This window comes from Ostrea edulis, chromosome 2 (genome assembly GCF_947568905.1).
Source record: "Ostrea edulis chromosome 2, xbOstEdul1.1, whole genome shotgun sequence".
NCBI lineage: Eukaryota > Metazoa > Mollusca > Bivalvia > Ostreida > Ostreidae > Ostrea > Ostrea edulis.
In genome coordinates, this window is record NC_079165.1 from 106,367,957 (window position 1) to 106,385,025 (window position 17,069).

At 36.3% G+C, this 17,069-nt stretch overlaps 1 protein-coding gene across 1 annotated transcript; it reads left to right on the plus strand.

Annotated features, from left to right (window-relative positions):
• Positions 1-7,180: 7,180 nt before the first annotated feature.
• On the plus strand, positions 7,181-16,741 carry LOC125681761 (uncharacterized). Its single transcript, XM_048921978.2, has 2 exons — positions 7,181-7,333; positions 14,016-16,741. Exon 2 carries the CDS (start codon positions 14,019-14,021, stop codon positions 16,395-16,397), a length of 2,379 nt encoding a protein of 792 aa, XP_048777935.2. The 5' UTR covers positions 7,181-7,333; positions 14,016-14,018; the 3' UTR covers positions 16,398-16,741.
• Positions 16,742-17,069: the final 328 nt, after the last annotated feature.

The window sequence follows — 17,069 nt, forward strand, 5'->3', positions numbered from 1 at the left end:
GTTAAAATGATTTCAAGAGACTGTTTATGTGATGAAAGAACACATAAAATCGATATTAGTAAGTACAAGAAGCATCGTTTTATTGATTAGTTGTGATTTCAATATTGAAATCGGCTCGCAAGTATCTAAAATTGGCCCGAGAATGCCGCCTTCAGCTGGAGGCGGCGAAATTTCCAGTTTACGTAATGGTGCCGGTTCTAACGTTTTCCTGGCACGTTAAATATCAAAATCATAAAAAAAGCAAGGAAAACGTCAGATATTTCGGACAATTTTAGGCTGTGTTTTGTAGTCGAGGTCTGTATGCCCTGGATGTTAGACCTACGACTGCAGGAAGATGTGGACAGGATGCAGTTCCACCAGCACTCCCAGTAAACCAAGTCAATGTAAGCCCATGAAGGAAATGAGGATGGTAGTCCAGGAGGAGGTCCAGCAACTGGTGGAACACCGGTATTGAAAAAGGATTTAAGGGACCTATGTATGAGAATTGAGGAACTCGAGAAGGAAATACGGGAGCACACTCCTTCCCCCGAGATGCACCTCTCATCACAGCAGGGGCATGAACAGAAACACTTGGTTGCTTCATGTGAGGGATCTTGGATTTTTCAAGAGGAACTATCCAGAGCTCAAAGGTCATATGAAACGATATCCTGAAGAAATTGAGTTAAGTATTGAAATTCATTAATCAAGGTTTATTAAACAAGAATTCATTTTAATTTTTCTTATTCAATGGATTATAACGTCATAATAGCTGATCAAATGTACTCAATCACGAAAATGATCTTTGATGATTGCGGCTTATCTCTTTTGCTGATGACGTCAAAAAGACCCACTGTGATGTACACAACTGTAGACTTATAACATGGTATAAATACTTATTAACTGCATAGCTTTGAAAAATGCCAAAGTGTGCTGCATTTAATTGTAGTACATGTACATGTATTAGGTCGTAGAAGAGTGTGCATATGGACCTCTTCCCAAGGGATACCAGATTTAGAAAAAAAATGTAGGTACAAAATCTCCGACGCGATGGATTTGTTGCCATGAACACTGCACTTCAGTACATCCGTCGGTAGCCAAACAATGTGGACACAAATGGATCAATTCAAAATCTTATTTTTTATTTTCCAATGACTGAGACAAATCAAAATAGAAATTAAAGTCAACCGCTTAGTTAAAGCGAAGATACTGAAAGTATGCATTACTAAATTACACAAAGGTTGGTTATCATTGTAATCACACAAAAAAAAAAAAAAACATTTCATCAATGAACGTGAACTTTGAATAAATCTACTCAAAATTATATTCTATTTTCATATTTTATCTACATTACAAACTCTATCAGTCAATGATATTCGTATAGTTTCATGTTTATTAGGCCTACATGTATGTATGTACGTGTAATATAGCTACACTAGTATCCCAAAAATATGTAACTTTTATTTTCGTATTATCAATTATAAGATCTAGTTGAATTAAAATTGTAAATAAACCTTTCATTCTGAAATTCAAAAAGAAAATCATGAAGTATCATTCAGAAATTATCACTTATATTCCAAATACTATATCAGTATTGATAACTGAACATGCTTATTGAAAAGAATAATGATTTTTTTCCACTAAAATAATATTTGAACAGCAGGGATGTAAAGTGAGAAAGTAAATGCCTGCTATAGAATTAAATGCAAACATTTCTTATATATAACTTACGATTGTAAAATATAGAAGCTCCACCCCCCCCCCCTTCAGTAAAAACAACGATTTGTGAATTGTATACTTAAATTGCGGCACACGAGGAAACACTAAATGAATATGAAGAACCGTGCGCCAGTACAACAGATGACACCCATGATACATTTGCCACGTTTAGGACATCCTACACCTACAAGAATATTTCAGCGCTATCTCAATATTGTGGTTATTCGTATAAAAAGGAAAATGGGATTACCATTATAGTTTTTAGACTATTTTTACTACGATAAATCATAAATGAAATGTACACAAGTTCATACGACTTTTAATCTTTTTAAAATGATACTTAAACTTTAGTATCTGATGGCAAGGGGTCTTGAAATCCACAGGGATCTGATGTACAGTGTATGAACAGTACTATCCCCCCTTCTGATTTTTTTCCCGGCGATAATTTCTCCAAAATATGTGGATTTCCTGTCTAACCCATCCCAATTTCGATTTATGTAATGGTTTGACTTTCTCACTTTTTATAAGATTTAGAGATTGGCCTTCTACTGGCTTTATCATTACCGCGGGTAGAAGACCAATTTCTAAAGCTCACAAAAAGTGTCAATGAATTACATAAATCGAAATTTGCATGGGATAGACAAGGGATCCATGCATTTTGGAGAAGAAATTATCCCCGAGAAAAAAGTCAGAAAAGGAGAGGGTTTGTACTTCAGGTGCCTGTACACTACATATGACTTCTTCAATATCATCCTCTGTTGAAGAACGTTAGTGTGGAATCATTAGAATTAGTGATGGCTCAATTTTCGTGGAATTCGTGGGTACCCCTCACCCATGAATTTACATCCTCAACGAATAAAGACATTCCAGAGTTATCTTTCTTACAAATATATAAATCCACGAAATTACGTCCCCACGAACCCGTAAAAATTCAGCAATCCACGAAAATTGGCCCCCACGAATTTAAATGATTCTACAGTATTCACTTGCCGTGCATCATTCCGGACTGGTTTAAACTGAGATGGTTGAACCACAAAATCGGGCAGTTCGTCAAAAAACAGAAATTAGTCCATATCCATTAAATGTAGTGAGATATTTCGTTGAACAAAATGGTAGGCCTACACTGTTTTCATTGCTTTGTTTACATCGATGGGTCGTTGTGAGGTCACGAACACACAGAATCAAGAACGATAAGCGGGTAACAAATTCATTCCATGTACAAGTTTACAGCTTTATTTCTTATCAATCGAAAGACAATATTTGACTTTCATTCATACTGATCTTTATGTTTATAAAGTAAAATACCACTGTTAGAAATTGTTTCATATGAGCTTTAACTGGAAGGATGCACCCAGAAGGAAAGAGGCAACGGTAAAGCCTAGGGAAAATTCCGAGCCCCACCTACGGACACTTGAGCCTCAAGGGCGGGGAGCGACGATCCGTCCACTGTTGGCTAAAAAGGGGCTTATTCACAGGGATGTACGGATGCTGACACCGGAGCGCTCTCCAGCAAAGGCTTACGATATTGATATCAGACACTCGCAAAGCAGAGAAATGCTTATTGGACAAGTCATCGGGAAAAGGGGAAAACATGCACTCTCTCGTGTGCGTCGTTTAAAGAAGGGCTTAAGAGGTTCCGAGTCCAGTTCCAGGAGGACCAGAGGAGGAGGAATCTGAGTAGTACATCATCGGGTTGGATGAAGACATGTTTGAGGTCTTCTCCATGGATGAGTTATGTGTCTCAGACAGGTTCGAATTCCCCTACTATATTGCAGTGCCAAAGCTGAAAGGGTTTAATGCAAGAGACCTGGAAGATTAACCAGATCAGGGGGATTCACCTGTTCAGGAGTAGTACGTGGATAATGAGATGGCTGAGAAATGCCCGGAGGGAGTTTCTCAGCCAGAGGAGAAAAGTAAGTTGGGGTTGGTTTTTGGCCAAGCAAAGGAGACTGATGACATGCCCTACAAGCATGTTTCTGGGCCCTACAGCAAATTGTTGGCACCCATTGGGCAATTACGCCCAACCACATGATTCATGGCAGAAATGACTATCCAGGGAGTGCAGCTGCAAGCATTAGTGAACACAGGTACCGAGGTCAGTGTTCTGTCCACCATGGTCTATGAGGAGCTTGACCCCTGTGGCCCATGAAGCAACATGTCACCTTTGTGAGGACTGGAGAAAACGCAAGGATGAGAGGGTTAATCATCGGTCCCGTGGGTATACGCATAGGAAATGTGGAATACAGTCTTTATTTCTATGTGGATCCCTTAGATGATCAGATTATGTGGGAATGGAGTTCCTGCACTGGTATAAAGCTCGCTTGGATATGGAGCATGATACTCATGGGAGAGAAGACAGTCCCCATGACATTCGGGCTTTCTGGGAAGAAACAGGAGGCCCAAGTCTTTGTGGCCAAGACAGTCCAGTCAATTGCTAAGTTGTTATTTGCCTTCGTTATGACCCTACATTATATAAAATTAGGAACTTTCAGGTGAGTTTAATTCCCAATAAAGGCTTATGCAATCTCTTTCAAGGGTTCTGTGTGTTTGACTTCGTTGCTCTCTATCTGTATATCAGCTTCGTTTCGTTATATCAACCAATATTTAATTATTAGAGAGGTCTGAGAAGTGGACCCACACTCGCGAGGCCCCACTTGGTACCCCTACAGCCCCAAACCGAGGGCGGAAAATGATAGCCCTAGTGGTCCTTATCCTTGCTTGCATAAACCTTTTGTGGACTCTTCAGAGATTAAATTGTTATTAATCTCCATTATGACCCTACAAAATGTAAAATCACGAACTTTCAGGTGAGCTCAATTGCCCATATAACCTCATAAAGGGGTTGTATGTGTTTGGCATCATTGTTCCCGAGTCTTTTATCAGTTTTGTTTTATTCCAACACTCTAGAGATAAGTTGTGAAAAGTGGTCCCACCCTTGAGAGGCCCCAGTTGGTACCCCTACAGCCCCAAACTGAGGGAGGAAGATAATAGCCATATGGATCCCTTTCCTTGCTTGCATACTTTTTTATCGGTCTTCTCAAATATTAAGTTGTTATTAGCATCCATTATGACCTTACATGATGTAAAATCATGAACTTTCAGGTGAACTCAATTGTCCTTAAAGGCCTATATGTATGTGACCCCATAAAGGATTCTATATGTTTGACTTGATTGTTCTCGGGTCGTTTATCAGTTTTGTTTTATTCCAACTCTCTAGAGTCAATTATTAGAGAGGTCTGAAAAGTGGCCCCACCCTTGGAAGGTCCCAGGTGGTACCCCTACAGCCCCAGACTGATGGTGGAAAATGATAGCATGATGGGTTCCCTTCCGTGCCTACTTTCAGGTGTGCTCAATTATCCTTAAAGGCCTTTGTGACCCCTTTTAAAGGTTATCTATGTTTGAGTTCATTGTTCTCTAGTTCTTTATCAGTTTTGTTTTATTCGAACACCCACCCTATAGTAATTTATTAGAGAGGTCTGAAAAGTGGTCCCACCCTTGGGAGGCCCCAGGTGGTACCCCAACAGCCCCAAACTGAGGGCACAAAATGATAGTCCTAGGGGTCCACGTCCTTGCCTGCATACTCCTTTTGTGGACTCTTCAAAGATTAATTTGATATTAACATTAAGCTTCTCCATCGTCAACTTCCCATATTTATGTAGCAATATTCCATTATCACCTGCATATGGTGTTTATATATCTCAACTGATTCGATATGCAAGAGCTTGTTCTGCGTATAGTCAGTTTTTAAATCGAGGTAAGCTACTGACAAACAAGTTGATGGTACAGGGGTTTCAACAGTCTCGATTGAAGTCAGCATTTCGCAAATTCTATGGTCGTTATCACGATCTTGTTCGTCAATACAATCTATCATTGGGTCAAATGCTGTCTGACGTGTTTGATACCGATTGTTAGGCCGTTCTTGGCACACTGATTTTGACTACGGATAACTCCGTTATCCTGATCAAGATATAGGGCTCACGGCGGGTGTGAACGGTCGATAGGGGATGCTTACTCCTCCCAGGAACCTGATCCCACCTCTGGTGTGTCCAGGGGTCCGTGTTTGCCCAACTATCTATTTTGTATTGCTTGTAGGAGTTATGAGATTGATCACTGTTCGTTATCTTCACCTTTCATTCATTATCCTCCTATGTGATGTAACGTCAGAAACTTTTACATGAGCTCAATTTCCTTCAAGTATGAAACTTGGTAATTTTGATTTATTATGTGTTACTTTTTAGTATTCCGTCTGATTACTCGTAGTACTTTGATGACCTTTCTTATTGGCTGCTGATTAGTGGCTGGTAGCTTCAGCCTAGTTAACATCAAAAATGAAATCTATTTGTTTTGAAAAATGTACAACAGTTCCTATAATGAGTATACGGGTCACATGCGTGGTTGAAATGAATTTTAAAAAGTTGATCTTGCATAAATATTTTGCACCTGATGTGGAAGCTAAAAGTTGCTTGAAATCAGGAACTGCAGCTTTCGCGGGCCTACCTCACACCTCACTGCTAAACTCATAGTAGTTTTTGTGGTGTTGGCACTATGTCAGGTTAGAATTTGTCGGCTGGCAGTGGCTAACGGCTTAACCAATGTCGAAAATGGGTAGATTGTAATTAGCTTTGCTGATTTTTTTTACCCCTAGGATGGCAGGTGTTTGAGTGTATTTCAACCGATTTCCATGCTAGCAGCAGATGTCACCATGAACCTTGAAATGTTTTCATATGTATTCACTGTACATTATTTTTGAAAATTGGATGCCATGGTAATAAAATTTGAAAATTAAACAGGGTTCCTGAAAGAGCAGTTGCCTCTATTTCCTGGTAGTTTGAGACCGTAGCACATTCTTTGTCAACCTCCCTTTTCTTTACTATGACGTCATCAAAGACGATCCACCCACTATTAGAGTGTCAATGATTTTTATAAGCTTCGTACATTACATGACCTCTGTTCTCCTTCAGAATTAAAAAGGCAACTTGCTTTATTTGTTAGGCAGTGAAGAAATATTTTATAACCTTATCCAGAAGGAATTAAAAAGACAAAAAAAAACCCAAAAAAACAACAACAACAAAAAAAAGAAAAAAAAAAGGATAAACCGGCAAATCACTTCTCATGTTTTCTTATTAATTGGTTTCATTTTCGCATTTTTTCATTTTTTTTTTTTTTTTTTTTTATTATTCTTTTTTCCATGTACCTGTGTGTGCGTATTATCATTCTAAAAAAAATCAATTATCTTCATTGTCGGAAACCATGGCCGAAAAGTGCGAACGTGGGTTTCTGACGATGATTATCTTTAACACCAAGCAGTTTTTAACCTTGAGGTTAGGCATTTCTTTCAACGGCTACTGCATAGTTTGCCTAACTCTTAGCTCATTAGCATTATTATGCAACAAATTCTTTAATACGATAGGACACAAAATCATAGCGTGCATAAAGTTTGCCTAACTCTTAGCTCATTAGCATTATTATGCAACAAATTCTTTAATACGATAGGACACAAAATCATAGCGTGCATAAAGTTTGCCTAACTCTTAGCTCATTAACATTATTATGCAACAAGTTCTTTAAAGTGTTAGAAATCTATTCTACTATGTCATTTGTGAGAGAAGAATTAAAGGGATCAGAGGAGTAGAAATCTGTAAGTATTATCCACCGTGAATGATACTGAATACAGTGTTTTAAAGATTATGATAGGTTATATTTAAAGACTGAAGGTTTGCACTTCTAAAATACGATAGGACACAAAATCATAGCGTGCATTTGAAAAAGGAATAATGTTCTGTACCTTTATTCGTCTGAAACTGTAATGGAAACATCTCTTTAGACGAAAATTTCTAGTCAATTCTTCTTTATCGAAATATATTTACTTGAATTCAATTGATAGTGTTGCATAGACGAATTATCCAAGTCGGGGGGGGGGGGGGGGGGGGGTTCACTGCTTTCACAAACCACTGTTCGATAATTGTGCGAGCAAATAGAAATTTGCAATTATATTTTCTTATGAGTTTTTAACTCGATATTTAGATACACTGACCATGTTTGATATCTTAACAATATTGTCGATTCCATATATTCCAATGAACTCGAAATAAAAGACACCACATCGTCTTTCATCTGCTTTGTACTTAGATATGTTATTAAACATCGATGTTAATGGCAAACTAACAACTCAACTTTATAAGAAACAGGACAAGAAAACTTATTGACAAAAGCATCAAATTCGGCCGCAACTACATGCATCGTAACTTTCAAATTTTATGTAAAATGAAAAATTGAAGATAATGAACAGTGATCAATTTCATAAAGACTATAAAGAATACGAAATTGAGAGTAGGCTAAGCACGTACCCCTGGAAATATTAGAGGTGTGATCAGGTGTCTAGGATAAGCAGTGACCCCCTGCTAACTATCAAAACTATGTAAAGTAAACCATTTCTAAACTCTCATGTTTTCATACCGAAGCTTATTTTTCCAAGCTTTAGTTCATTCTGGCGGGCTAAGGCATTGTTCACATTTTATAGAATATCCCATTGCATTAGGTAATATATCATTGTATTAAGTAGCTTTTATCTCTAAAGAAATAAAAATATTCCTATTTAGAATATATTTAAATATGAAAAATTTAATAGCTACAGTAAACTTCAATTTAAAGTTTCAAGTTTCTTTATTCACTCAAACCAACAACACGTGGTACATGAGGTCAAGTACATGTGATACATTCCAATGGGAAAAGAGATACAGGGAAGAGAGACACCAACATTCACTAAACTTCTAAGTGTTTTTACAATAATAAGAGAGACACACACATAATCATGTTCACATAAGGGCAGGACAGAAAAGAAGGAAGCGAGAAAAAAACCAAAAATAGATTATATGTATGAGTTATGGAGGATAGACTAAATCGTATACTGTAGAATCTTTTAAATTCGTGGGGGCCAATTTTCGTGGATTGCTGAATTTTTACGGGCTCATGAAGACGTAATTTCGTGGATTTATATATTTGTAAGAAAGATAACTATGGAATGTCTTTATTCATTGAGGATGTAAATTCGTGAGTGAGGGTTACCCACTAATTCCACGAAAATTGAGCCACCACGAATTCTAATGATTCCACAGTATTTTTGCTATAAACAAACACAGGTTTCTCAATTTTTTAACACTTCTAGTTGACATTATTTCAGAAAATTTAACCACATTTGGATTTGTACAATACCTTGAATGTAAGAATTGTTTTCTTGTGGCACACATTGATTTGCATTCAAAAATAAAATGAAACTCGTCTGCAGTTTGACATGAATTACAAAGTGTACAATATCATGGATTCAAAGGAATATTTGCCGATCTGCCTGTTTCTACTGGGAGCCGATGATTCGAGGTTCTGAATTTGTTAAATATTTTTCTAAGTTGAATAGGTAAATTTTCATGGTATTTTTCACGACCAAAGTGGGACTTTAAAATTCTATAAATTTGGCCTTTTGATGAATTATTAATATCACTTTCCCATTTTTGAATGAATTGATCACTTAAACGTTGTTTAACAATAGCAAGGACCATATTTTTGTCTAAAGAATCTTGCCCGTCCCATATATTTGGGACACCACATGAAGACAGGATTTTGTGAATACAATTTATCCAGGAACTGCTAATACTTTTTTTTTAGAATGTTGACGACGTAAAAATTTATAGAATACGCAGACAATTTTGTTTCTGTACAAGTCAGCAGATTAGTCCAAAAAGAAATCATTTTCGTAAAAATATTGATAAATATGATAGAAAATGTACAGTTTCGCCATACACCATATAGGAGGGTGTACTACGCTTTAAATGAAAAAAAGATGTTTCAAACATTTTAATTGTATACGTTCAATAATATCAAGATTTTCATAACCCCAAAATTCCACAACCATATGTCAAAACTGGAAGAGCGATTCTATCAAAAAGATCTAACTGAGATTCGATAGGTAAATTGAATTATCTTATTCAAAACACCGTACATCGCTTTTTGTGCTTGTTCACATAAATGCGGTTTTGCTTTACAGAAAGAGCCTGACCGAAAAAATATAATTCCTAGATATTTAAATTCTTTTACAGTTTCTATGGCATTACCATTGTAATAGAATGTCTAATGAATATCATTTTAAAAAAGTAACGTATGAGTATAGAAAACATAAAATAACCCGTACAACAAAGAGAAATTGAATACTACAAACTCTGATTACTTGAAATAAAACCATAAAGTTAAATTGTCGCTTTTGAAAAATGCTAGTACGAGTTAACAAATTATTTATATCGAAAATTGTTATTGTTATTTATCAAGGCACCTGATCCCACCTCTGGCATGTCCAAGGGTCCGTGTTTGCCCAACTCTTTCTTTTGTATTCCTTATAGGAGTTATGAGATTAATCACTCTTCGTTATCTTCACCTTTCATTGCGTGGTATTTCTACCCTGTATCAGTAGGTTCTAAATCTTCTTTACGAGTAGCTTTAGACAATTGGCAACAAAAATAATGACACCTCCGCCATTAAAAGTGTGGTCTTTTCTAAACCTACTCATGCAACCATCTATAAACACATTACCATTGCAATACTTGGGTCCAGGGGATGTTCACAGAAAATCACGATCTTGAACTACGCTGAAGCTAGCAGCCACTAACCAGCAGCCAATGAGGCCATAGAAGCTAGCAGCCAATGAAATGATAGCTCTAGGGGTCCCCTTTCTTACCTGCATAATCGTTTAGTGGACTTTTCAAAGATAAAGTTGTTATTAACCTCTATTATGACCCTTTATGATGTAAAATCATGAACTTTCAGGTGAGATCAATTGTCTTTAAAGGCCTATATGACCTCTTATAGGGTTCTCTATGTTTGACTTGATTGTTCTCTGGTCGTTCAGCAGTTTTGTAGAGGTCTGAAAAATGGTCCCACCCTTGGGAGGCCCCAAGTAGTACCCCTATAGCCCCAGACTGAGGGTGGAAAATGATAGCCTTATAGGTTCCCTTCCTTGCCTATGTATTCTTTTAGCGGACTCTTCAAAGATTAAGTTGTTATTAGCCTCTATTATGACCCTTCATGATGTAAAATTAGGAACTTTCAGGTGAGCTTAAATGCCCTTAAAGGCCTATATGACCCCTTTTAAAGGTTCTATATATGTGACGTCATTGTTCTATAGTCCTTTATCAGTTTTGTTTTATTCCAACACCCTATAGTCATTTATTAGAGAGGTCTGAAAAGTGGTCCTACCGTTTGATGGCCCCAGGTGGTACCACTACAGCCCCAAACTGAGGACACAAAATGATAGTGCTAGGGTCCACTTCCTTGTCTACATACCTCTTTAGTGGACTCTTCAAAGATTAAATTGTTATTAATATTTATTATCCACCTATGTAATGCAACGTCAGAAAATTTCAGGTGAGCTCAATTGCCTTAAAGTATGAAACTTGGTAATTAAAAATTTGTTGATTAATTGTTTGAAAAATTATCAATTTTGATTTATCATGTTTTACTTTTTAATATTCCGTCTGATTACTCGTAGTACTTTGATGACCTTTCTTATTGGCTGCTGGTTAGTGGCTGCTAGCTTCAGCCTAGTTCTTGAACTAGATACAATAGGGAATCAATCTTATTTCATATTCTCTACCTCTACTATTAAGAGACATAATATCAAGGGAGTTTAAACCAGATGAACTCAGATTTGTTTCGACCTCGCCCAAGAGTAATAAAATTAAAATTATTAAAAGCTGTAAAAAGAGATTCAATTCCAGAGACCAAGATGCTAGACTCTTGCCTTGTTGTTCTAAAACAGTTGTGATATTTTCCAACCGGTTACCGGTAGCAGATTTTAATATTTTGACATCAGAAGTTGTCAGTAAACAATGACACTGTATGTTAATAAAAAGCAATAGCGGCACAATATTGTTCTACAGAGTTACTCATTGTCTATACTGTGGAATCATTAGAATTCGTGGTGGCTCAATTTTCGTGGAATTAGTGGGTAACCCTCACCCATGAATTTACGTCCTCAACGAATAAAGACATTCCAGAGTTATCTTTCATACAAATATATAAATCCACGATATTACGTCCCCACGAACCCGTAAAAATTCAGCAATCCACGAAAATTGGCCCCCACGAATTTAAAAGATTCTACAGTAATTATGTGGAAATTAAAAATAAAATGGAAGAATCTGTTTGGCAATGGATATCAATTTAAAAGAAACAAGATATATGTAAGAAAGAACACATAAACACACAAATAGATAGATAAAATGATATTAATAACAAGAAGCCCACAAACCTTAACGGTCACCGAGTATTAGTCTAAAGTATCACTACTTCCAAGGGCTATGAAATCTAGAAAAAATAAACAATACGTGTTCTTAAAATTTCAATGCCTTCAAAAGTGCAAACACTGATGCATGAAAGGATTTACATAATATGACGTGTGTATCAACATTAAAAGATATGACTAATCTGGAACCATCCTAGAGTCAAAACCCTGGGTTGTGAAATTCACCATTTTTTGTACACCCTTTTCTGCTTTTCCTAATCATGCATTTAGATTTTACACAGTATCAGTTAACTTAAAGAAGTCCTTCAAATCATTATTGTAATTTTGATACCACCTAGAAACCAAAGCCCTACCCCTGGGATCATGCAATTTACAATTTTAATAAAGGAATACTACTCCTTCTAAATATCCATTTAGTTCCAATTTAGTATTAATAGCACCAAAGAAGATGTTATTTAAGTGTTTTACACATTAACACTATATACCAAGTTTGGCCCGCCCTCGGGTCAGAACTCCTACCCCGGGAATCATTAAATTTACAATTTTGGCAGAGGCCTTCCTGCTCTACATCATTATGCATTTAGTTTTTCTTACACATGTGCAGTTCTAGAAAAGATTTTTTTTTAAATTGGTCAATTTTGGGAAGTTTTTGCCCCGCCACTAGGGCCCCAGGAGTACTGGAGTCCTAAAATTTACAATTTATATCCCCCTTGTTCCAAAGATGCTTCATACGAAATTTGAAAAGAATTGAAATGGTAGTTATCAAGAAGAAGTTAAAAATTTCTATTCTTCACACAGTCTGTTGGAATTCCCATGGACACGAATTGTGCTCCTTTGTTAGCTGACCTGTTTCTATATTCATATGAAGCAGAATTTATTCAAAAACTACGCGAGAAGAAAAATTCTCTCGCTGTCGCCTTCAATTTGACATTTAGATATATCGATGACGTTTCGTCTATTAACAATAATAGCTTTCATTCATATGTCGATTTGATATATCCCTGTGAGCTCGAAATAAAGGACACCACAGAGTTGTCCATTTCTGCTTCATACTTAGATATTTTATTGAAAGTAGACATTAACGGCAAACTGACAACTCAACTGTATGACAAACGGGATGATTTCAGCTTCTCCATCGTCAACTTCCCATATTTATATAGCAATATTCCATTATCACCTGCATATGGTGTTTATATATCTCAACTGATTCGATATGCAAGAGCTTGTTCTACGTATAGTCAGTTTTTAAATCGAGGCAAGCCACTGACAAACAAGTTGATGGTACAGGGGTTTCAACAGTCTCGATTGAAGTCAGCATTTCGCAAATTCTATGGTCGTTATAACGATCTAGTTCGTCAATACAACCTCGCATTGGGTCAAATGCTGTCTGACATGTTTCATACCGATTGTTAAGCCGTTCTTGGCACACTGATTTTGACTGCGGATAACTCCGTTTACCTGATCAGGATATAGGGCTCACGGCGGGTGTGACCGGTCGACAGGGGATGCTTACTGCTCCTAGGCACCTGATCCCACCTCCGGTGTGTCCAGGGGTCTGTGTTTGCCCAACTATCTATTTTGTATTGCTTGTAGGAGTTACAAGATTGATCACTGTTCGTTATCTTCACCTTACATTGAATAACTGACCATTTTGGCCTAGATGCCCAGGAGTAAGGAAGAATATTTTTAAAGAAATACATCAATTTTACAATTTTACCCCAAAATTAAGGCCCCTTAGGGTGGGGTGGGGGTCATGAAATTTATAATTTTCGGTCTCCTTCACCTACAGATGCTACATACTAAATTTGGTCAAGATTGACCCAGTAGCTTCTGGGAAGAAGTTGTTAACGGACGACGACGGACACAGACGAATAGCAATAACCCAGGTGACCTAAAAATTGAGTTGTAATACATTGTTCCCATGTGAAAACTGAACTAGGAGAGAGAGCGAGAGAGAGAGAGAGAGAGAGAGAGAGAGAGAGAGAGATGAAATAAGATCTTGTTCTAACACCATTACTTGCTTTTTGTTTAGCTAATGGAAACATCCACCATCTTGACGTTTCTGCTATTCGCAGTTCTTCATAATCCAGTCGTGTCGAACAAAACATGCCGAGTTACGGATGATTCTGTTGAAAAACATCAGAAAATGTTTCAACAGTTGGTGTCTGAGAAGAAGAGCGATATGATATATATTTATCTTAAGGCACCTGAAATATATGAAATTCGGGATGATGAATTCGATGAAAATAGGATGGCCGAGTGGATCTGGGTCACAGCAGAATACCAACATTTTCTAAGGTACCCACTGGATTTTGATCTGTATACCTTTGGAGTGCTAAGGAGGGGTATTAAAACTTTGCATCTACAAATAGACGTCGACAACGTGTTGGTGTGCAAACATTCATCACACACCGATTTCCTGTATGATTATTTAACAAAAGTGGTAAACGGTACAGAGAGTGGAATGATTTGTCATAGATACTTTGATGACCAGCAATGGAAATCATTCTTTTTCAATATATCGCATGTCTCAATTGGTTATGATTTTGAATGTTTTCCTAACAAAGAAGGTGTGAACAAACGCGAAATAATCACGAAGTCTCCGATTATTTACCTAACGATAATAATTGTAGTTCTCTTAATTTCATTTTACCCTGCCATTGTATCGATAACAATCCAAGAAGAGAAAGAAGATCAACAATTAATGGTGTACACGAAAGCAGATTACCCATATACATTCCAGCGTTTTTTATTCTACATCTTATTTCGTAAAACATCTCGTACTTTTATAAGCCTCTTTAGATTAACATTTTTGATAGCATTGCTTGGGTGTGTTTTTTACAGTATAAAAATTATAATCACTGCCTTTTGTAATCACTGCATCCCAACAGATATAAGGCAGTATCCCCGAGTTTTTGACTTAAGTACAGGGGAATTAGAAGATGCTGTTGGGGTAGATATTTTCAATTCGATCTTTTTTCTGGTATGTTTATTTGCTCTGAGTTGCATTACTTTAAATTACAAGAAAATGAAAGACCACATCATACTACTAGATATTACTAATGTTTGTTTCTACCCTTTAACTACAAGTAGGTTTCTTTATCTCGGAAGTTTAAAATTACTTCCAGTCGAATGTTTTGTGAAACCTTCTAACCATGGCAAATCAGTGTTTTCTCAAACAGTTGTGCGTTACAAGATGATTGGATCGATTTATTTCTGGAGTAAACTGTTTTTATTCCCCATGAGGAATTTCACGGAAATAAGAAAGTTGAGTTATCAATTACTGTACGTATTTTTTTCTAGTTTAATTTCCATAATCAATATAACTGTGTTTTTATTTTGTACATTAAGTCCTTTGATGAACGTTATGTATCATCACTCAATTTATATTATTACGGCCACTCACAAGTTAGTTTTGTTTCCCTTGAAGTCATTTAGAAGGGAAACAATAGACTTCCGTTACGTCAATCCTGTACTAAGATATATGCTTTTGTTTTTATTGGTGTTATCACAAGTCACGGCTTGCAGTATTCCAATAACAGGATCAATAGCGATGTACCTGTTATTTGTAAATAACTATGTTACATATGGTTGGCTGTACTTTCTACAAACATTAATATATTCCATTTTTGCAGCTTTGCCACATTTATATTTCACACAAATCCATACATTTTCAGCAATATTTGTTGGAATTACTTACATTTTATACTTTATTGCGTCTTTTCTTAAGAAATACCGAACAATTTTATTATATCTTCTTAAGTTAAAAAATACTTCTAAAATGAACGTTGAAGAATTTGAAAAAGTTGTATCACGTTTCTTTCCTTTACGAAATGCTGTGTTTGCTCTCCTCGCAAAATCACTTTTCACCGTTTTATTCTTAGCAATAATTTTTATAACATTTCAAGATGTTCACCTTTTGGATAAAAAGAGCGATATTGACTTTAACATTTTATTTCCCATTATTGCATCCTTATTTGCACCAGGGATTATAGAAAAATATTGCTTTGAGAGTATTGAAGATAAATTACATCGTAAAGAAAATGCTATTAACGAATTACTGACTGGGGCAAATGATATTGAAAACGTCGTCAGCAATGAAGAAGCAGATATTCAGTTTTGTAACTGTTACGGCATTACAGACGAATCCGAAAGAATTCTAAACCAGGTGAAATTTGAAAGAAAGTATGCATTCCCCTGTATTCGCTGCGAAAAACATGAAAAATCTACTTGTCAGGTTTTTTGTGAGGAGTTATGTGCATGTTTTACGTTAAAATGTGTAAACAACGAGACAACACACGCGAACCACTGTACGTGTTGTTACACCCTTGTTGAAAACTATCAATCAGCAGACTATGAACTCTTATCCGGTGACGATCGTGATATTCATGACAACCAAAATGAAAACGACTGATGACGACACAGAGTTTAAAATAAGACCCACAAATAACAAACAAATCCCAAGAAAAAAATCTATCATTTATTTTTAGTTTTGATTAGGTTTGCGCAGAAATATGGTGTTTATTAATATTATTATTATTTTGTTCCGATGAAGTGGGGGTTACCCCAAACATTTTACAAGTTTCATTGTTTATGTCGTAATTCATTGTAGGGCTTGATGTATTTTCTTGTATCTATTTTATTGGTTTGACCCTTTTGGGTTATGCATGCCTTTTACAACATTACATCACCGTTAGTTATGTTTACCTTTCAATGAATTCATCCCATTCTATTTTGAATAAAAAAAAATTAAAATAATCATTTTTAGTGGTCATTATTTACATGCATGATAAATGAATTACCCCCCCCCCCTCTCTCTCTCTCTCTCTCTCTCTCTCTCTCTCTCTCTCTCTCTCTCTCTCTCACACACACACACACACACACACACACACACACACACGAAAAAATCATATTTTTGTGTAAATGGTAGAGCAGATCAAAATACTACTCACAATATAGATCAAAGTATAAATATTTATCTCAAATGTTTATGTTGTTTAAAATGTTCTTGTGACAAAATTTATCACTGATACTCTAGCAGATAAGAAATGTCAAAAAATTTTCTGACCATATTGGCATTGTTTTT

What these genes read in the sequence shown, in the direction of transcription:
- LOC125681761 (XM_048921978.2), top strand. Translation starts at nt 14,019, where the DNA reads ATGGAAACATCCACCATCTTGACGTTTCTGCTATTCGCAGTTCTTCAT.